The sequence below is a fragment of the Apodemus sylvaticus genome, chromosome 10 (genome assembly GCF_947179515.1).
Source record: "Apodemus sylvaticus chromosome 10, mApoSyl1.1, whole genome shotgun sequence".
NCBI lineage: Eukaryota > Metazoa > Chordata > Mammalia > Rodentia > Muridae > Apodemus > Apodemus sylvaticus.
In genome coordinates this window covers 6,508,070-6,529,355 of record NC_067481.1, presented here as the reverse complement: position 1 = coordinate 6,529,355, position 21,286 = coordinate 6,508,070, and the positions used below count along the sequence as shown (strand labels likewise).

The following is a 21,286-nucleotide window of genomic DNA, read 5'->3' as shown; positions in this document are numbered from 1 at the left end:
CTGGGGCTCACCAGCCCCCTGGGTACCCGCCTCCCCTCAGCAATCTGAAGACAGCAGAGGAACAACTAATTACCTTGCAGCAAGCCCGCTTCTTGTCTGGCTTGACAGGACCCGCCTGCTGTGCGGTGACCCGGTGCATGCTGGCCTTGGGGAGTCCCTGATTTTCCTCTTGGCTGGCCTGTAGCCAGCTCTCTTCCCAAAGCCCGTTCCAGACACCTTTTCTCGGGGAGCTTTCAAAATCTCACCCAGTAGTCCTGTGAACACTTGCCCCCCCCCCAGCCCCCCCCCCCCCCCCCCCCCCCCGCCACCACACACTCTTTCCCACAGTCCTTGGAGTAGCCTTCTGGCTGTCACTGTGGCCCAGGGACTCCCAAGGGTAGGGGCAGACCTCTTCCTTCTTCCCGATAGACTTGCCACGCCCTGAGCATAGGTTCGACCCAGGTGGCGCGTTTGTTTCTGTCCTCCGCAGAACTAAAAAGTGAAAACTCAGTATCCTGGGGGCTGAGGAGAGGACGGAAGGCAGAATAGGAGTGTGTGGCTCCCTAACCCTGATTTCCAACGGCTGACAGGGCAGGCAAGGGGCTGTTACAGCTTCAAGAACTGCTGTCCTTCTGCTTGGCCAGCCTGCCAGAGCCACACACTGTGATGGCATCCTCAGTCCTAACCTTTATGTGAAATCTGCTTGTTTCTATAATCGGCGGCTACTTTTAGAACTTTTAAAATGCAAGATGGGTTAAAACAAACACCCGAGGATCTGCCTAGGCCCTTAATAGCCATTAGCTTGTGTGTGTATGAGTGTGTGTGTGTGTGTGTGTGTTCATTGTGGAATCTGTGCACAGACCCTCCCAATGCTGGAAGGCCGCTGGGGGGGGGGGGCACCACAGCCTCAGTGTCTCCTCTGTCCTAAGGCATGCAAGAGGCAAGCCTCTCCCACTGGGGTCCTGTGCAGATCTTGGTAATCCTTTGCTGAGGTGCTGGGTGTGTGTTACCGACCTGTCCGTTTGTGGCAGCTGGGCCTGTGAAAAGAGCCGGGTTTGTTCCTCTGGTGCCCACACCTGCCTAGGTAATCGGGCCCCCAGGGAGGCCAAATCTGCAGCCTGCATTATGTAGCGTGTGGGTGTGGTGCCTACGCCCAAGGCTGCAAGAAACTCGTTTCCCCTAGGAGTCACGCCTCTGCTGATTCAGGGCTCCTCTCTAGTCAGGGCGACTTCTCCATGCTGGCTCTGACTGTGGACATGCTGGGACTGATGTCTGCCTCCTTAGGGACCAGGCCTCAGATGCAGGGGACAGTGCCTGCCTACTTTCTTTTCTGAGCAGAAGGCCTTGCAGACCCTGGGACTGTCCCTGCCCTACAACATGGGGGTGCTAAGAAAGGATCCAAGGTGGAGGGACAGTGGATGTGGCCTTGTCTGTGCCCCTGGAAGTTCTGGCCCTAGACAAAGAGGCGTGGCTCTGGCCTTTGCCCTCCTCTGTGTGAGCTCTGGAGCCTGGCTCGTCCCTGACAAGGCTTCGGGCTGCCCACCTTCTAAGACCTGGAAGACTTCTGGTGCCCTGAGGTGGTTTATCAGTGCTCTGATGGCCACCATTGTGTGACAGCAGTCAACATGAGCTCCCAAACTAACCCTGGGCCCTGCTCAGATGTCCTGAAACGCTGGGGTACTTGGGTAGAAAGCAGGGTGTTTAGACACCACACTGGTGAGCCCGCAGTGTAGCATGCAGACAGCGGCCACTCCCAAGCCAGCGCCTCTCCTCTTGGTCCCACCACCTGCGCAAAGAACAAGACAGTTGGTACAGAGCGGGCAGTGGGTACAGTCAGAGCCCCTGTAGAGGAAGCCTACCTACTGAGACCATATCTCCACCCACTGGAAGGGCAAAGACACATTAAAAGCCCACCCTGCCTTTGCTGGGACCAGCTCTGAGAGACATGGTACTGGATCAACCTCCAAGCCCAGAGTCCACAAAGGCCAGAGAGTTCTTCCTCGGACAGAACAGATGGATCAGGACATGTGGTCACTGCAGGGATGGTGAGAAAGAGGTAGTGGAGAAGATAGGTATAAAACTCCTTGTCCCAGGCTGGAGAGATGGCTCAGTGGTTAAGACTGCTCTTCCGAAGGTCCTGAGTTCAAATCCCAGCAACCACATGGTGGCTCACAACTACAGTGTACTTATTTATAATAATAAATAAATCTTTTAATAAAAAAACTCCTTGTCTCTTCCGTTGACAAGCAGAGCACCCGCAGTGGCCCACTTAACCTATAACAGTTGCCATCTCTTCCACCTCCCAAGTGCTGGGGTCACAGGCATGACCCACCGTGTGCACACAGCTTGAGCCTCCAGCTCCACAGTTACACAAGACTGTCTCACCTGACCTGTGGCGCTCTGGTGGGGATCCAGGGAACCCACGATGCCGAGAGGGCTGAAGAGGCATCACATGTCCGCTGTGGTTTTGCAGGAGGAGGAGGAGGATGGCAGGGCCATGTTGCAGCCCATGGGTGAAGCTGCTGCTGGCAGCACTGCTGAGTGCCAGCCTCCCTGGAAATACGGGTGAGTCGGAAAGTCCCTGTAGTGCCCACTAGGCCTCTCAAGACACGGCCCTGCATCCATCAGTCAGTCAGTCAACCGACAGCTGTGCATTTCCCAGGTCGGAGAACCTGAGGACCCACGCCCTTCACCTCTGACAGCTGTAGTCCCTGCTAGGTGGTCTGGGGTAGAGAGGAAGGAGGCTGCCTAGGGAGGTGGGTCACCCACTTAGAGTCAGAGCTGAGGCCTCAGTGGTGGAGCTGAGGGTGTTGGAGGAACCTTCAGGAGACTGCTGACATACATATCAACTCTGCTCTTAAGGGCCTCTGGTTAGAGAACGGCTCCTACCAGTTACATTTTCCTGTCAGGTGAAGTCATGTTCATTATTTGCAGAGGACTATGGTAGGAATAATTACACCACAGAAATAGACAATCACAGGAAATCAGGGCTTCCCCTCCCTCATCAAAACCAGTACTAACCCTGACCAGGGAGGCACAGACTACAGTTCGAGAGAGCCCTTACTGTGTGCTCTGGTGCAGCTAGTAGGGCCTTATTGTGATTCTAACTAAATGAAGGGGAACCCCAATAACATCTGTGAAAATTGAGGTCTTTCATTCACCTTCTGAGACCCGACTGTGTGCTCAGCCTTAGGCACAAGCCTTATCCTGCGATAAACAAGACAGGGTCCCTTCACTAGAGGAGGATCAGGGGACAGACCAGTCTCCCTGGCAGTAATCTAGGAGACATGAGCTATACATAATGAGGAATGTCACAGGGGTGACAGGCCACACTGGACAGACAAGAGCTTCTGTAGGACCAATCACAGCCAATCTCTTGACACTGAGACATGTCATCTACAAAGTTCATGCTTGAGAACTATGCAGTCAAGTTACCAAAATAATTTTTTTCTCATGATGTTTTTATTAAGTCTACTATTGTACATTGGTCTGCACTGGTAGTTACGTTTAGTCAGGGGAGCCCAAGGGCTACAGGCTAGACACACCTGGAAAGGATGGTCCATCCAGCAAGCCTGCGCTTTCCCTCCCCCCAACTTAAGAAGGTTCCAGGTTTGAGACCTGACCCTGCTCATCCTTAGCTGTGCTGTGTGGAACAGACAGACCGTGTTCTCCTCTTTAAGTCTGGAAGCAAGAAGGCACACTTCCTTCAGACGAGGGTGCAGTTGGGAAGGTTGTGGCCCTCATTCATGTGCCCTCTGCTCCCCAGCCAACCGCTGCAAGAAGGCTCAGGTGAAGAGCTGTACGGAGTGCATCCGAGTGGACAAGAGCTGTGCCTACTGCACAGACGAGGTGAGCTACTGCCGCTAGGCTTTCTGGGCCAGCCTGAGCTACCATCCACCACCCCTTGCCCCACCTCAAACTCTGGCCAACTTGACTTGCCATCCTGTCAGCCTAGCGCCAGGTCAGCCAGGGGTGTGAGAAGAGGTGGGAGTATTGCAATGAATGGGCTAGCCTGGGGTTGCCTGTCACCTGCCCTGAGTTCATCTGCTTCTGACCAGCTGTTCAAGGAGAGGCGTTGCAACACCCAGGCGGAGCTTCTGGCTGCAGGCTGCCGGGGAGAGAGCATACTGGTCATGGAGAGCAGCTTTGAAATCACAGAGGTGCCTGGAAGGGTGGAAGAGGTGGAAGGGTGGGTTCTCCATGCATGAGGCGGGGTAGGTTATAAGGACCATGGTTATAAGGACCATGGCAGGTCTGGGATATCCCTCTCAGATCTCCAGGGTGACCTCCTAATAAACTGCTCCGCTCCCTTGGAACACAGAACACCCAGATTGACACCAGCCTGCACCGCAGCCAGGTCTCTCCGCAAGGCCTGCAAGTCCGGCTGCGCCCCGGTGAGGAGCGCAACTTTGTGTTCAAGGTGTTTGAGCCCCTGGAGAGCCCCGTGGATCTGTACATCCTCATGGACTTCTCCAACTCCATGTCTGACGATCTGGACAACCTCAAGCAGATGGGGCAGAACCTGGGTACACTGCAGTATGGAAAAGACGGGAGGGAGGAGGTGGGGCTCGCCCAGCTAGCTCAGGAGGCCACGCACAACACAGGACAGCGGCACATAGCCCTTGTGGAAAGGTGAAACGTCTGAGGCCCCAACACGCATACACCTCACCGAGCCCTCATTCACAGAGGGAGATTCTGGCCAGAGCCTGCCTACTATTTGAGATTTCACAGGCGGCCCACGAGTGAATGGCAAACAGCTAAGCCATCTGGCCCTGACAAAGAGGGAACCCCAAGGCCACAGGCCATGGCTATGTCAGCTCTGTGGACTAAACCAGGTCAGCTGCCCTACTATTTCTACATGCATAATTCTAAGTTCCCTCCAGCTCCATCTCCCCCACCTGTAAATCTGAACAACAGGGGCTGGAGAGCTCCATTCAGAGCACCGCTGCCCTTCCAGACGACCCGGGTTCAATTCCCAGCACCCAATGGGCTGCTCACAACCATCTATAACTCCAGTTCTGGGAAATGAGATCCCACTTTGGGCTTCTATGGACACCAGGCACCCTCATGGGGCACAGTCATATATGCTGGCAAAATACCCATGCATATAAAATGAAATAAAATAAAATAATAAAATGAAAGGAACAAGAGCTAAACGTTCCTGGTGCGCAGCACGCAGTGTTTACAAGAGGTCGCTTTTGCTAGCTTCCTCCTTCCTGAACCAGCAGAGGGTCCCCTGTAGGGAGGCTGGGACTCAGCTGCCCGTCTTTCTTCCTGATGCCCAGCCAAGATCCTGCGCCAGCTCACCAGTGACTACACTATCGGGTTTGGAAAGTTTGTGGACAAAGTCAGCGTCCCTCAGACAGACATGAGGCCCGAGAAGTGAGTGGCTGAGTGGGTGTGGGCGGGCAGGGTACGCACTGGAGCACGCGGGACCTGATCCTTCCCTGACGCTGACTCCGTTTCCACCTCTGCCCAGGCTGAAGGAGCCCTGGCCCAACAGTGACCCCCCATTCTCCTTCAAGAATGTTATCAGCCTAACGGAGAATGTGGAAGAATTCTGGGACAAACTGCAAGGGGAACGCATCTCAGGCAACCTGGACGCTCCTGAAGGGGGCTTCGATGCCATCCTGCAGACAGCCGTGTGCACGGTGAGTGCCCTGCCAGCCTAGGCCAGGGCTGCGGCTTTCTCAGAAGGACATAAACTTCTGTTAGCCTGTTCCACCACTGTTGGGGTCAGAATCCCTTAAGGGGGTCCCCAGAGGCTTGGACCTCATTCTTTAAAATCACTAGATATTCTGTCAGATCCCCTAATTCTAATCCTAGTTTTGACAAGCTGGGAATCCAGGTCCATACCTAGATCATCACAACCTATGTTTGTATTGGCCAGTGAGGCAAACATGAGTCTAGGAGTCCTGGAAAATTCAGGGTCCTGACACTAGCCTACCAGACCATCTCCCAGATCTACAGCTGTCAACTGTGCTGGCAGCTGACTATTTATTTATTTATTTATTTGTGCTTATGACACAGTATGGAGGTGTGTACACAGAGGTCAAGAGATAACTTTTGGGGGTCAGCTCTCTCCTTTCCTCCTGCCTGGTATAACTCAGATTATCAAGCTTGAAGACAGGCACCTTTGCCTGCAAAGCACAGGGCTGGCAGTTAAAATGGCCACTTCTTTTTATGCCTACATCAATTACTTTTTTCATCTTGAAAATGATCTATACTGTGGGTAGATTAGAAAACAAAGAACAGCCGGGCGGTGGTGGTGCATGCCTGTAATCCTAGCACTCTGGGAGGCAGAGGCAGGCGGATTTCTGAGTTCCAGGACAGCCTGGTCTACAGAGTGAGTTCCAGGACAGTCAGGGCTATACAGAGAAACCCTGTCTCCAAAAAAACCAAAGCCAAAAAAAAAGAAAGAAAGAAAGAAAGAAAGAAAGAAAGAAAGAAAACAAAGAACGAAAATTGCCTATAATTCCAAAAATAAGAAACAGTCATCCCTTTGAGAGCCTGTCAATATATTTTGTTCCTTTTCCCACATTTTGTGTAGTGGGATCGTTTTTCCTATAATCCTGAAACTTCTTTCCACCACCCACCCCCACCTAATTTTTCTCTTCACTTTAATGCTACTGCAAACATTTTCTTGTAATGCACAGTTTTTGAAAACACCCTATATAAAGCCAGGCAGGGCTATATACATCCACAGTCCCAGCACTTGGGAAGTGGAGGCTGGGTGATCAGGGGTCTAAGAGCATCCTCAGCTACATACCGAGTTCAAGACCAGCATGGGCTATGTGAGACCCTGTCTACAAAACAAAACAAAACAAAACAGGCTGCCGGTTAGGAGAGCACGCCTTTAACCTCAGCACCTGGAAGGCAGAGGCACGGGGATCTCTGAGTTTGAGGTCATCTGGTGTACAAGGTGAGTTTACAAAGATATCATGAGCTACATAGTCAGGTCCTGTCTCAATAAACAAAACAAACAAACAAAGCAGAACGATGTGCTGGAGAGACGGCCCAGCAGTCAGGAGAACTTACTGTTCCAGGGGACCCAGGGTCAATTCCCAGCACCTACACGGTGCCTTAAAACCATCTTTAACTCCAGTTCCAGGGAATCTGACCCACTCTTCTGGTTTCTGCAGACACCATGCATGCATGTGCACAAGACAGACAGACATAAAGATTTATTTATTTATCATATGTAAGTACAGGGTAGCTGTGTTCAGACACACCAGAAGAGGGCGTCAGATCCCATTACTGATGGTTGTGAGCCACCATGTGGTTGCTGGGAATTGAATTCAGGTCCTCTGGAAGAGCAGTCAGTGTTCCTAACCACTGAGCCATCTCTCCAGCCTGAAATAAAAAATTTTAATTAAATAAGTGTATGAAATCACGGGCTAGAGAAGTTGGGCAACATTAACAAGCACTTGACGCAGAGGACCAAAGTTTGATTCCCAGCATCCACATCAGACAGCTCACAACTGGGGGACCCGACACCCTTTTTTGGCTTCCTCAGACACCTATACGCATGAGGCATACAAAAACACAAGTATACACATACACAAATAAAACAAATCTCTTGGGCTGGAGAGATGGCTCAGTGGTTAAGAGCACTGACTGCTCTTTCAAAGGTCCCGAGTTCAAACCCCAACAACCACATGGTGGCTCACAACCATCTATAATGAGATCAGACTTCTTCTGGAGTGTCTGAAGACAACTACAGTGTGCTCACATACATAAATAAATCTTTAAAAAAAAACAAAACAAAAAAAGAACCAAATCTCTTTTGAAAAATCACCCTAAGCTAGGTGTGGTGGCACATGCCTTTTATCCCAGCTTTTGAAAGGCAGAGGCAGGAGGATCTCTGTGAGGTTGAAGCCAACCTGGTCTGCCTAATGAGTTCTAGGTCAGCTAGGGCTACATAGAGAAATCCTGTCTCAAGATAAATAAATAAATAAAAATAAAACAAACAAAACATTCCTCCCAAATAGGGCTCGGTGTGGTTTTCTGTGCTGATAACCCCAGCATTCAAGAGGCTAAGGCAGGAAGACCGAAAGTTTGAGGTGGAAGACCTTATCTTTTTTTTTAAATATTGTATGCATTTACTTACACACACATATTAGATATTTTATTTTAAAGATTTACTTATTATTATATGTGAGCACACTGTAGCTGTCTTCAGACACACCAGAAGAGGGCGTCAGATCTCATTACAGGTGGTTGTGAGCCACCATGTGGTTGCTGGGATTTGAACTCAGGACCTTTGGAAGAGCAGTCAGTGCTCTTAACCGCTGAGCCATCTCTCCAGGCCCCGGAAGACCAGGGTATCTTAAAAACAAAGACACCACTGGGCAGTGGTGGTGCATGCCTTTAATCCAGCATTTGGGAGGCAGTGAGGCAGGTGGATTTCTGAGTTCAAGGCCAGCCTGGTCTACAGAGTGTGTTCCAGGACAGCCAGGGCTACACAGAGAAACCCTGTCTTCAAAAACCAAAAACCAAAAACCAAACAAACAAACAAAAAAAAAACCACAAAAAATACCATATGTATTTTTCGAATTATTTGCCATGTGCTGCTGTCTTAGCCAGTGTTCTGTTGCTGTGAAGAGACACTATGATCACAGCAACTCTTTTTTTTTTTAAAGGCATTTAATTAGGGCTTCCCTCAGGGGTTTAGTCCATTATCATGGTGAGAAACATGGTTCTAGAACCCCAAAGCCTCCAACAAGCCATGCCCCCTAATCCCCCTCAAGTAGTGCCAGTCCCTGACAACCAAGCCTTCAAATATAGGAGCCTGTGGGGGCCTGTCCTATGGAAACCTCTCTCTCTCTCTCTCTCTCTCTCTCTCTCTCTCTCTCTCTCTCTCTCTCTGTTTTTGTTTTGTTTTGCTTTGTTTTGTTTTTTCGAGACAGGATTTCTCTGTATAGCCTTGGCTGTCCTAGAACTTACTTTGTAGCTGAGGCTGGCCTCGAACTCAGAAATCCACCCACCTCTGCCTCCCAAGTGCTGGGATTAAAGGCGTGTGCCACCACTGCCCAGCAAAACCACCATCTCTTTTAGTCTGTCCTTTTCACTTAACATGGTGCTGTGAACATTTTCCTCTGCATCTAAACTGTCCTTGTGGTGTGACTGAGGGCTTGGGGGTCAAGAGGAGCTGTCCCAGGGTATCAGGTTTGCACCTTCCGTGGTGCCCGTGCTGGGCATACACTCTGCCATGGTCCTGTGCTGGGCACACATTCTGCACATCATCTCTCTCTGGTTTTTTGTCATTCACATCCTGCGGGATGGCACATGCTGCTAATCCTGTGGCTTCTGTCCAACCCCCTGTTGGGAACCACTTCCCTTTTCCTATATCATGAAAGAATGTCGGTCCTCGGCAGACAGCCTGCTTAATGGGCATGCCCTTCCTTGCCTTGCAGAGAGACATTGGCTGGAGGGATGACAGCACCCACCTGCTGGTGTTCTCCACTGAGTCTGCCTTCCACTATGAAGCGGATGGTGCCAACGTGCTGGCGGGCATCATGAACCGTAATGATGAGAAGTGCCACCTGGATGCCACGGGCACCTACACCCAGTACAAAACACAGGACTACCCATCAGTGCCCACGCTGGTTCGCCTGCTTGCCAAGCACAACATCATCCCCATCTTTGCCGTCACCAACTACTCTTACAGCTACTATGAGGTGTGAAGCCTGGGTCCCCTGGGCCTTGCAGGGGGCCGGAAAATGGAACCTCTCAACTTTCTTTATTCTTCCCTCCTTATCCCCACCCCCAAAGCTTCACCCAAGGAGTGGGCTCTGATGGGAAGCTCTCTTGCCCGTCCCCTAGCGGAACTCTCAAGCGGATGAGAGAGTGGGCACCTGGCTTTACCACCTGGCATTGTAAATATTTTAAAGATAGTTACCTCGTAAGATAGTGAGCATCCAAGGAATATACAAAGTAGAGGAGCTTAACCCAAGGCCTGCGCTGTTTCTTGCAGAAACTCCATAAGTATTTCCCTGTCTCATCTCTGGGAGTCCTGCAGGAGGATTCCTCCAACATCGTGGAGCTGCTGGAGGAGGCCTTCTATGTGAGGAGCAGAGCCGACTGCAGAGGCTGAGCCCCGCTGGGACGGGGAGGGAGGGAGGAGAGGTTGAAGGATGACTCTGGGATAGGCCAGTGAAGCGGGTCTCTGGCCGTCCCTGGAGCCTGAGAGTCTACTTGGCAATGGCCCAGGCTCCTGCAGGGGTTGCCACTGTGTTCCCATGCCCACCCCATCTGTCTTCCATTCCAGACAGGTAAAGAACAGCCAGGCCAGGCCAAGGTGGCTGAGCCCAGCCTCCACACAGACCACTGAGATCATTTCTTCTTCTTATTCAGCGAATTCGCTCCAACCTGGACATCCGGGCTCTGGACAGCCCAAGAGGCCTGAGGACAGAGGTCACCTCCGATACTCTCCAGAAGACAGAAACTGGGTCCTTTCACATCAAGCGGGGAGAAGTGGTATGCTCCTGTGGACACGGGGGAATGGGAGGCTAGGCGTAGCTTCCTCAAAGAGTGGCATCTTCTAACAAGGGACACATGGGCCCAGGGGTTCAGTCCTCCTGGCATGGATCCCTTGGATGAGCCTGGCACATTCCTCTGTTTGCCCATGTGCCTGTCCATACACTGGGACAGAAGAAGAGTGTGTAGCAGTAAGGGTTGCTAAGATGAGCGAGCAGGCTAATGTCCCAGAGCCACTGAGAGGAAGGGACCCACAGCCTTGAGCAAGAGCAACTGGGGAGCTAGGGACATAAATCCATCCCAGAAGCCAGAGGACCAGGGCCTTCCAGCACCAGCACCTCTGATCATCAGAGCCAGGTCTGCCTCAGCTGACACTGGGATTCCGGCAGGGCACATACAATGTGCAGCTTCGGGCAGTGGAGGACATAGATGGGACACATGTGTGTCAGATGGCCAAAGAAGACCAAGGAGGCAACATCCACCTGAAACCCTCCTTCTCTGACGGCCTCCGGATGGATGCGAGCATCATCTGTGATGTGTGTGCCTGTGAGCTGGTAAGAATCAGCCCTTCCGTGGGTGACGGAGGGAGGAGCTGAGCCCCGCACTAGGGCCTGAGTAAAAGACATGGAACCTCCTGTGGATACACATCCCTGGAGGGCTGCCCCAAGTCACAGAGAGCAGCAGAAATACCCAGTGGCAAAGCCAAGCATAAAAGAAACACTTGTAACTAAGTGTTTAGGAGGCTGAAAAAAAGAAAACCTCAAGTTTGAGGCCAGTTTGGGCTATATAGAAAGTTCCTGCCCAGGCAATAGAGGTTCAGGGGGCAGGCGGATCTCTGAGTTCAAGGCCAGCCTGGTCTGCAGAGCCAGTTTCAGAATAGCCAGGGCAACACAGATAGACCTTATCTTGGAAGGAAAAAGCAAAACAAAACAAAAACAGAAGGAGAGAGAGAGAGAGAGAGAGAGAGAGAGAGAGAGAGAGAGAGAGAGAGAGAAGAAGAAGAAGAAGAAGAAGAAGAAGAAGAAGAAGAAGAAGAAGAAGAAGAAGAAGAAGAAGAAGAAGAAGGGAGGAGAAGGAGGAAGGAAGGAAAGAAGGAAGAATTCCAGACCAGCCAGGCACTGGTGGCGCACGCCTGTAATCCCAGCACTTGGGAGGTTGAGAGGCAGAGGCAGGAGGATTTCTGAGTTTGAGGCCAGCCTGGTCTTCAGAGTGAGTTCCAGGACAGCCAGGGCTATACAGAGAAACCCTGTCTTGAAAAACAAAAAACAATACAAAACAAAAATAGTTTCAGACCAGCCTCAGCTGCATAGTGAGACCTTGTGTCCTACCCACCAATGTGCCCGGTGACTCTGTCCCTTCCTTCTGCGCATGGACACACCATGATCTTGTTCCAGCAAAAGGAAGTCCAGTCAGCTCGCTGTCACTACAGAGGAGACTTCATGTGTGGACACTGTGTGTGCAACGAGGGCTGGTGAGTGGGGAGGGGAGCCCACCCTGACACGTTCAGCTGCGGGGCAGTCCTTGTATATATTCAGGTCCTTGAGAGGGCTAAAGGAGGGTACACTCAGTTGTTGGGTGGATCTGGTTTAAAACTAGTTGGGACAGTCTTTACTTAACTGAATCTGGCTTAGTCTATTTGGGACTGGTCTTATTTTGTTTGATGGATTGAATGTTGGGTTTTGTTGAGTCTTACTGTGTAGGGCATACTGGCCTCAAACTCACAATTCTGTCTCAGACTTGCAAGTCCCTTGAGAGTCTAGACCACCAGGCCTGTCTCTGCTGTCCAATTCCTCAGCCTCCTTCTCCTCCCTCCTCCCTCCTCCCCTTCCCCTTCTCTTCCTCCTCTCTTCTCCCCCTTTCTCTCCCCCTCTTCAATCCCAAGGGTGCAAAAGTGGCTGACTGTGGGCTGGGCTGGGCTAAGCTATTACTGGCTTAGGCGCTGGAAATGTGGTTCAATTTATAATGGGTTTGTCGAGCATAACCCCATCATATACTGAGGCCCATCCACACACAGACACTTGGGCTATTTCTGGGTGTCTCTCTGCTGAGACTGACAAGATGGTTGTCATGGGCGGGGCTGGGTGCTGAGAGCGGGTCTGAGTCACTTTTCACTTCAAATCTTTTCCACCACACATTGATAGACCACCTAACAGGAAATGAGCTTAGCAGTACATATGATGGTTTACATCCCAGCACTCGGGAGGCAGGGGCTGGCGAATCTCTGAGATGTTGAGGTTAGTCTAGTCTATATATACAGCACATTCCAGGCCAGCTAGGCCTATGTCGTGAGACCGTCTCAGAAAGAAAAGAAATTAGCTGGTAGGCGAGTGTTGGTGAGGGTGTTTAAAGCTTCGAGACACTTGCTTGCTGTAGTGCTTCACGTACAGACAGCTTGGTGACTTGGGAAGCTGAGGCAGGAGGATTTTTCAAGCCCAGAAGTTTGGATCCTAAGCATATAGTGAAATCTTAAATAAGCAGCGAATCCACCCCACCCAGGTGCAGTGGCGCGCCTACTCGCGATCCCAGTACTGGGGAGGCAGAACAAGGATCTGGACAAAACCAGTTGAGACTTAGTGAGTTCCAGGTCAGTCAGAGCCTCCTAGAAAGATTCTGTTTCACACACACACACACACACACACACACACACAGACACTGAGCAAGTCTGCCATGACTTGAGACAGATAAACATTCAAGAGTGAGCAGGTAACAGGACCCTGAGGTTTGAGTTCCAGCTGAGCCACTACTGTCTGTATGACCTGGGCTTACTTCCACGCTTGTGGATCCTCAGTTTTGTGATCTGTAAAATAGGAGCATAAAGTCCCAGTCTTCTTCCCAGGCCGTGATATAGTGACCAGTTCTTCCTTCAGGAGTGGCAAAGCCTGCAACTGCTCCACGGGCTCTCTGAGTGACACGCAGCCCTGCCTTCGTGAGGGTGAGGACAAACCGTGCTCGGGCAACGGCGAGTGCCAGTGCGGACGTTGTGTGTGCTACGGCGAAGGCCGCTACGAGGGTCACTTCTGCGAGTATGACAATTTCCAGTGTCCCCGCGCCTCTGGGTTCCTGTGCAATGGTGAGCTCAGCAGCCTGGACCAGCCCTGTGGGCGGGGAGGGCGCTGGGTAGAGGCAGACCCCGCCCCCAAGCCCCCCTTGTTCAGGTTCAGCCACAGCCTGGACCCCCTTCCCTCATCTGCACTGTCCGTGACCAAGGTCCCTGACAAGCACGAAGCACGAAGCACTCTTCCTTCCCTGGGGCTGCCTCTAGCTACTCAAATCCCCACTGCATCTCAGGATGGAGACAATCCGGTTCAGCCCCCAAAGGTTGACAGGATCATGGCAGAACAATCTTTCTTCAAAGATGCAACGCTTCTAGTGGCAGACACACTAGACGTTTATATCTCCTCCATATTTCCCAAGGACCAGTGTTGTGCCAAGGCAATGGGTGCATAGCCTGGTAAATGCTGAGATTATACAGGCCCTTGCCGATAGGTGGCACAACCCAGGCAAGGTGGCAGTTAGATAGAGACGAATAAATGAAAACCGTTAGATATTTATTAAACCCGCACTGTGTGCTGGTCACCAGATAGCACGCATACTCCTGCTTTCCTATGCCTTTATCTATCCTGTTTTGTTTTTTTAATTTTTATTACCCTTTGTGTGTCTGCGAGTGCGTGCGCGTGTGTCATTGTATCGACAAGATCAGAGAGGAATCTGCAGGAGTTGGTTCTCTCTTTCCACCATGTTGGTCCTAGAGATTGTATCCTCTGGCTTCTCAGGCTTCACACCCCTACCCCTCACACACACCCCACCTCCCCACCCCCTCACCCCCCCACCCCCGCAAGCTGGTCCCTTCCTCCCCCGGGGTGGCTTTTGTCTACTGTTTCTTCTCTTCCGCTCCCCTTCCCAGAGTGTGATGGAGAAATGGCAGGGTAAGCTAGGTTTATCTGGAGAAGGGCAGACAGTCGGTAGAGGTGGGGTGTGAGCAAGGAGAGGAGGAAGATTTTGGGGGGCCAGTATACAAGTGGCTTGGGTTGTGGGGTCGGCAGGAAACTGTGGATACATATGTCACCTCATTTTGTGTTTTTCGTGTTTAACCTGCTACACTCACTTGAGAAACTAAGCATTCATTGGTAGATTCTCCTAGATACTGTGTTGCAGTTTTCCTGACGATCAGGAAGACATTGTTGATTAGGGGCAGGACCACCCAGGCGTGTGAGTTGTCTTACTCGACCCTCCTTGTGTGTTCTGGAGACTGAACTCAGACCACGCCTCTGCTGTGAACACCTCTGAGCCATCTCACCAGCCCCTGCAGTTTGATTTTATTTATTCATATCCGTACCCTTTTCCAGCCTCTTGTCCCATTAGAGATCCTTGGACAAGGAAATCACAGGGATGGATTTGTGTTTGGGGACAGTCACTCTGCCTTCAGAAGAAGGCAGGACAGAGGGAGAAGATTCCCGAAAATTGCGTGGTAGCTTCTCCCACAGAGCTCCCAGAGGCCCTCTGAGACAGACGGGAGGCCATCTTGAATGGTATATATGAATGTAGTTCTACTCGTCCCTTCCTTCCCCCTTTACAGACCGCGGACGCTGCTCCATGGGAGAGTGTGTGTGTGAGCCTGGTTGGACAGGCCGCAGCTGTGACTGTCCCCTGAGCAATGCCACCTGCATCGACAGCAATGGGGTAGGCCTGGGTGAGCACAGGGCAGGTGGTGTGAGCAGCAGGCGGCAGGCCGCTCACTGCTGACTCTCCCTGCCCCAGGGCATCTGCAATGGCCGAGGCTACTGTGAATGTGGCCGTTGTCACTGCAACCAGCAGTCGCTCTACACGGACACCACCTGTGAGATCAACTACTCGGCGGTGAGGCCAATCGTTCCTGGGGTGTGGGCACGAGATTCCCCAGGAACTGCAGAGGCTGGGAAGGAGACGTTGGCTGAGGGCACTAGGGAAAGGGAGTTGGGTCCACCTAGCATGGTGTCGGTTCTCTCTCCACCCAGATACGCCTGGGCCTCTGTGAGGACCTCCGCTCCTGTGTACAGTGCCAGGCCTGGGGCACCGGAGAGAAGAAAGGGCGCTCCTGTGAGAGCTGCAGCTTTAAAGTCAAGATGGTGGACGAACTTAAGAAAGGTAGGCGCGGGCGTCAGCATGGCGCCCTACAGCTTTAATACCAGCACTTGGGAGACAGCAGCAGGCAGACCTCTGTCTACTTAGTGAGTTCCAATACAGCCTGGGTGACATAGTAAGACCCTGTCTCCAGGGGACAGAGCGGTAAGGGGTCTGAGTGGCACAGTGCTGAGTCTAGGCAGGAAGAACCCAGCAGGGAAGAGAGGTCACTCTCTGGGGAAAAGGCTTGATTTAAGGTTCTGCATCCCAGACTGGGTTTGTGGGCAGAGCTGTGGGATGCGTCAGGACCTAGACGGGAAACCTAGCACAGGTACAAAGTCTGAGCAAGAGCAGAGATGATAGTCCGTGTAAGTGGGAGTGAGGAGACAGATGAGAGAGGGCCGGGGCATGCTCGCCTGCGAGGCCCAGGTGGGGCATGCCTCTGGATGATGGGATATCCTTGGTCTCCTTCTAAGTCAGTTCTGCTGGCTGGACACCATACTCATGATGGTGTGCGGTGCAGGCAAGTGGGGGAGATGAACTTTCGGACTAGGCTGGTGTCAGCCCTGGGCGGGGCGGGAGGGGGTGGGGGGGCAGTCCCCTTCATCCTGGTGACTTCTCTAGTCAGGGGACTTATGCCTTTCCCCAGACCTCGTAGTAGGCCCCGGAGGAGGTAATACTTCTCCAGCCCCTGGGGTGCTAGAGTGGAGGGCTGGGCTCAGGGTAAAATGCTAACAGTCTGTGGGTCCAGCCGAAGAGGTGGTGGAGTACTGCTCCTTCCGAGACGAGGACGACGACTGCACTTACAGCTACACCGTGGAGGGCGATGGCAGCCCTGGGCCCAACAGCACCGTGTTGGTCCACAGGAAGAAAGGTGAGCGGGCGGAGGGGGCGCACAGCCTGTGGCCCCTGGCAGCCCCGGGCGGGCATGCGCACTGCCTCTCTTCTCGTCCCACCCTGCAGACTGCCCTCCGGGCTCCTTCTGGTGGCTCCTTCCCCTGCTCATCTTCCTCCTGTTGCTCCTCGCGTTGCTTCTGCTGCTCTGCTGGAAATACTGTGCCTGCTGCAAAGTAAGTCCCCGACCCGGGCCCTCCTGGGATGAAAGATCTACAGAAGATCCAGAGTCGCCATGGTAGAGCGGGGACCGCACCGACCTGGCTCTACTGCCTCCTGCTTTGGGGCGTCAGTGGGCAGAGCCCCAGAGTACTTGTCATGGAGTTGGCCCGCTGTGAGCAAGGGAGGCAGGAGCTTAGCAACAGACTAGAGGTGGAAAGCGAGGGGTGCACAGCATGGGATGCTGGGTTGTAGGGGCAGAGATGACAACGGCACACTGTCCTAACCCATGGCCGTGTGGGGTGTGTGCTATGATACACGGAAATGGGTTCTGTGACCAAATACATGTGAAAAATACATATTTCCCGGAGCCTTTTAGGTGTTTAATTAATGGGTTGGGAGTCAGTTGAGTTGATACTGGTCTTGTTTAATTCTTATGAAACCCTCGATCCCTGGACTCGATCCCAAACGTTCCCTAAAAGTAGGTAGGTAAAACGCCGCTAGATGCTGCGGTGAACGTCTTTAATCCCAAAGTCTGAAAGCAGGTGGCTCTTTGTGAGTTTGAGGACAGCCTGGTCTACATAGCAAGATCCAGGCCAGCCAAGGCTGCATAATAAGACTTTGTCTCAGCCAGGGTGTGTGTGTGTGGGGGGGGGGGGGGTGGCGCACGCCTGTAATCCCAGCACTCTGGGAGGCAGAGGCAGGCAGATTTCTGAGTTCGAGGCCAGCCTGGTCTACAGAGTGAGTTCCAGGACAGCCAGGGCTATACAGAGAAACCCTGTCTCCAAGAAACCAAATCCAAAAAAAAAACAAAAACAAAAAACAAACAAAGACTTTGTCTCAAACGAAAACCAGAGAGAGAGAGAGAGAGAGAGAGAGAGATTCCTGTCACCTGGGATAAGAATGCAGGAGGGTCCAAAGTTCACTTGTCCTCAACTACATAGCAAGTTTGAGGGCAGCCTGGGTTACATGAAAACCTGTCTCAAAAATGATTAAGTAGGGACCCAAGCATAGCGGGCCTCTGCTGTTAATCTCAGAAGTCAGGGAACAGAGGCAGGCAGATCTCTGTTAGTTCCGGGCTAGCCTGCTCTATATAGTAAGTACCAGGCAATCCAGGACTACACAGAGGGCCCTTGTCTGGAAACAAATGAAAAATAATAGTAAAAATTAAAATAAATAGAGTGGGTAAGATGGCTCAGCAGGTAAAGGCTTCAGCTGCCTTAGCTGACTGACAACCTCGCTTTGGTTTCTGGGACCCACATGGTGGAGAACCAACTCCTATCAGTCGTCCTTTGACCTCCATATATGTGTGTGTGTGTGTGCACACAAAATAATGTAACTGAAAGGTGTGTGTGTGTGTGTGAGAGAGAGAGAGAGAGAGAAAGAGAGAGAGAGAGTTAGCTCTCTGTATAACAGCTCTGGCTGCCCTGGAACTCACAGAGATCCTCCTGCCTCTGCTTCCCCAGTGCTGGGATCGAAGGCACTTGCCACCATGCCCGGTGAGAAGGCTATTTGGAAGGGGCGGCGGGGGGGGGGGGGGGGGGGCTGTGAGAGAAGCAGGGCCTGGGAAGAGAGCTCAGTGGTCAGAGCCCTTCCCTTGCAGAAGCAGCATGAGGACCTGACTTTGGATCCTTATCACCTCGTTACCCCAGTCGGTGGGAGGCAGAGGCAGGGGGATTGCTGGCCCCAGCTTATCTCTGGGTTCCGTGATGCATCTCCTGTGTCAAAGGAATAACGTGGAATATGGCAGAACAGGATACCCGGTGTCCTCCTCAAATGCCTGCAACACAGATGCACATGCACACACACACACATACACACACTTACATACACACACACATGTATGCACATACACATATGCACATGCTCATACACTTATATACTTATATACATGTATGCACACATGTGCACAGACTTCAGACTTATACACATATACACACATGTATGCACACACATATACACACACTCACTTCTAGTGAAAAGACTAGACATGGAGGTCCCTGGAGAGCCCTGCCTAGCCTGGGACAACCATCCTAACCTCACCTCTGACTCTTATCTCCTAGGCCTGCCTGGGGCTCCTTCCTTGCTGCAACCGAGGTACGGGCCAGGCACGAGTGTGGGCAGTGGGTATCTGGCTACCCTTTCTTCTGGCTGGAGGAGACATGATGGGTGTGGCTGTGAAGGCCTAGGTGGGCCCAGTGCTGAGGGCCCTTCCCCGCAGGTCACATGGTGGGCTTTAAGGAAGATCACTACATGCTTCGGGAGAACCTGATGGCCTCGGACCACCTGGACACGCCCATGCTACGAAGCGGGAACCTTAAGGGACGAGACACGGTCCGCTGGAAGATCACCAACAATGTGCAGCGGCCTGGCTTTGCCACCCATGCTGCCAGCACCAGCCCCACAGAGCTCGGTGAGGGCCAGGGCTAGATGCTGCCCTTCTTGGCACCGTAGGCTCTCGGTCCCTGATCCAGGGTCTACCATTCCTGTTTTCATTGGGAGTTGGGTACAGGCCCAGAACTCAGTCCCTCAATGTCCCATCCTGATGGCACCAAAACCCTAGATTCTGTGTGTACCTGGCACACTGACAACAGTCAGCCAGGTCTCCTCGGCCTTAGGCTGGTGTGTAGAGGCCACGCTCTGCAGGGCCTTCTACACAGCAGGCTGACGGTGCCCATATCTCCCACCCAGTACCCTACGGGCTGTCCCTGCGCCTTGGCCGCCTCTGCACTGAAAACCTCATGAAGCCAGGTACCCGAGAGTGTGACCAGCTACGCCAGGAGGTGGAGGAAAATGTGAGGACCGCCGTCAGTCGAGTGGGGCCCAGATGTGGGTGCGGTGGCTGGAGAACCGAGGGCTGCATCCTCAGAACCTAGACTTTTCTAGGCAGGAGGGAGAGGACCTCTTTTTCACGTGCTTTGAATGGGGTCATCTTGGGTGGCAGCAGAGCCTGGGTTTTGGGGGTCATCCCTCAGGAACATGGTAGCAAACCGAAGGTCCTCTGGCCTGTTCTCAACCTTCTTCCCTTGCCCGACAGCTGAACGAGGTGTACAGACAGGTCAGCGGGGCACACAAGCTCCAGCGGACAAAGTTCCGGTGAGTCCTGGGGGGGGCCCCAGGTCAGGGGTGTGTGTGTGTGTGGTGGGCTTGGCTGGGAGCTGTTCATTTGAGCTCCCACTCCAGAAGATACGTGGTTCATGGCCCTTTCTTTGTCCCCACAGACAGCAGCCCAATGCTGGGAAAAAGTGAGTTTCAAGAGCACAAGGTGGGCAGTCCCACCTCCTCCCCCCACCCTGAGCTCTGACCACCCAACTACCCACCCTCCCACCCTGGCCTAGCCCTGGATCACACCATGGGAAGGGAAGGCCCAAGTCCGCCATTGACTGGGCCCTTGATTCATTCCTTTCCTGGTCTATTCATCAAACAGCTAGTTGTAAGATGCATTTACTGTGAATCAAACCCTCAACTGAAACAAACAAAACAGACATCAGGCCCTGCCCCACCGCTCATGGCCTGGCCCCTCCTCTCCCAGGCCAGAGACTCTCGTGCCGCAGGCAGGTTGCCAGACAGACCAGCAGATCCTGGGGCTCCTGCCCTACAGGGGAGGAGGAACCCTACAGCTAGGCAGAGCTGGGATGGGCCACGCTCGGCAGGTTCCGGCCAGCCCCTCTGAGCGCTCACAATGGACACTATGTACCTAGCCATCTCAGCCAGCACTCTTAGTGACCCCGTCAGAGTGTCACCCTTTCAAATTCCACTTTCCAATGGGTAAACAGAGACTCAGGGATGTTAAGTCCCAGACCTGAGGCGACCTAACTGTCAAGGACCAGAGTCAGAATTTAAACCCAGAACCTGACCTCCCTGCTGTCCCACACCCATCCCTTGTATCAGCAGTTCTGTTTGGTGAGGTGGGGGGAAGCCCCTTCCTCGGGAGTTGCAGTGGTTTAGCTGCAGGGTGGTGGGGGAGCCGGCGTGGGCTTCTGGCGCTGCCTGTTACTAAAGACACTGCACCTTCTGCTGGCTCACATCCTGTCCGTCCTCTTCCCCCTGGACACACAACCCAGGCAAGACCACACCATTGTGGACACAGTGTTGCTGGCGCCCCGCTCTGCCAAGCAGACGCTACTGAAACTGACGGAGAAGCAGGTGGAGCAGGGGTCCTTCCATGAACTCAAGGTGGCCCCTGGCTACTACACCCTCACGGCCGAGCAGGGTAGGTACCCAGCCTCCTCCTCGGCTGCTCCACCTCCCCTCCCACCCGCGTGGCCCTGAGACCTATGTCTGCTTATACCTACCCCAGATGCCCGGGGCATGGTGGAGTTCCAGGAGGGCGTGGAGCTGGTGGACGTGCGTGTGCCCCTCTTCATCCGGCCTGAGGACGATGATGAGAAGCAGCTGCTGGTGGAGGCCATCGATGTCCCTGTGGGCACTGCCACCCTTGGTCGACGTCTGGTAAACATCACCATTATCAAGGAACAAGGTTGGTCAGGGTTGGGGGGCCTGGGAGGCGAGAAGCCAGGTCTGGGCTCCTTGATCCTCCTGATATCCAGGGGGAGGAAGTGAGGCAGGGCCATGCGGCCTGGGCCAATCACTTACTCTCTGAGAACCTTAGAATCTCCATCTGTAAAATGGGTGCAGACCTTTGCATAGCACCTAGTACAGTCTAAGTGGTGGT

At 52.8% G+C, this 21,286-nt stretch overlaps 1 protein-coding gene across 3 annotated transcripts in view; it reads left to right on the top strand.

Moving 5' to 3' along the window:
• The window catches only part of Itgb4 (integrin subunit beta 4), a 36,555-nt gene that overhangs the window by 599 nt on the left and 14,670 nt on the right, over window positions 1-21,286 (top strand). For all 3 annotated transcript variants that reach the window (XM_052194957.1, XM_052194956.1, XM_052194955.1), the window contains exons 2-25: window positions 2,453-2,544; window positions 3,746-3,828; window positions 4,038-4,139; window positions 4,301-4,505; window positions 5,265-5,361; window positions 5,459-5,630; window positions 9,396-9,659; window positions 9,956-10,045; window positions 10,336-10,458; window positions 10,848-11,012; window positions 11,853-11,929; window positions 13,326-13,528; window positions 15,035-15,138; window positions 15,217-15,315; window positions 15,453-15,582; window positions 16,310-16,432; window positions 16,522-16,628; window positions 18,675-18,708; window positions 18,833-19,024; window positions 19,303-19,406; window positions 19,649-19,707; window positions 19,833-19,856; window positions 20,676-20,824; window positions 20,912-21,091. In XM_052194957.1, coding sequence (XP_052050917.1) covers window positions 2,466-2,544; window positions 3,746-3,828; window positions 4,038-4,139; window positions 4,301-4,505; window positions 5,265-5,361; window positions 5,459-5,630; window positions 9,396-9,659; window positions 9,956-10,045; window positions 10,336-10,458; window positions 10,848-11,012; window positions 11,853-11,929; window positions 13,326-13,528; window positions 15,035-15,138; window positions 15,217-15,315; window positions 15,453-15,582; window positions 16,310-16,432; window positions 16,522-16,628; window positions 18,675-18,708; window positions 18,833-19,024; window positions 19,303-19,406; window positions 19,649-19,707; window positions 19,833-19,856; window positions 20,676-20,824; window positions 20,912-21,091 — 2,965 coding nt within the window. In that variant the 5' untranslated portion in view covers window positions 2,453-2,465. The remainder of the gene's footprint in view (window positions 1-2,452; window positions 2,545-3,745; window positions 3,829-4,037; window positions 4,140-4,300; window positions 4,506-5,264; window positions 5,362-5,458; window positions 5,631-9,395; window positions 9,660-9,955; window positions 10,046-10,335; window positions 10,459-10,847; window positions 11,013-11,852; window positions 11,930-13,325; window positions 13,529-15,034; window positions 15,139-15,216; window positions 15,316-15,452; window positions 15,583-16,309; window positions 16,433-16,521; window positions 16,629-18,674; window positions 18,709-18,832; window positions 19,025-19,302; window positions 19,407-19,648; window positions 19,708-19,832; window positions 19,857-20,675; window positions 20,825-20,911; window positions 21,092-21,286) is intronic.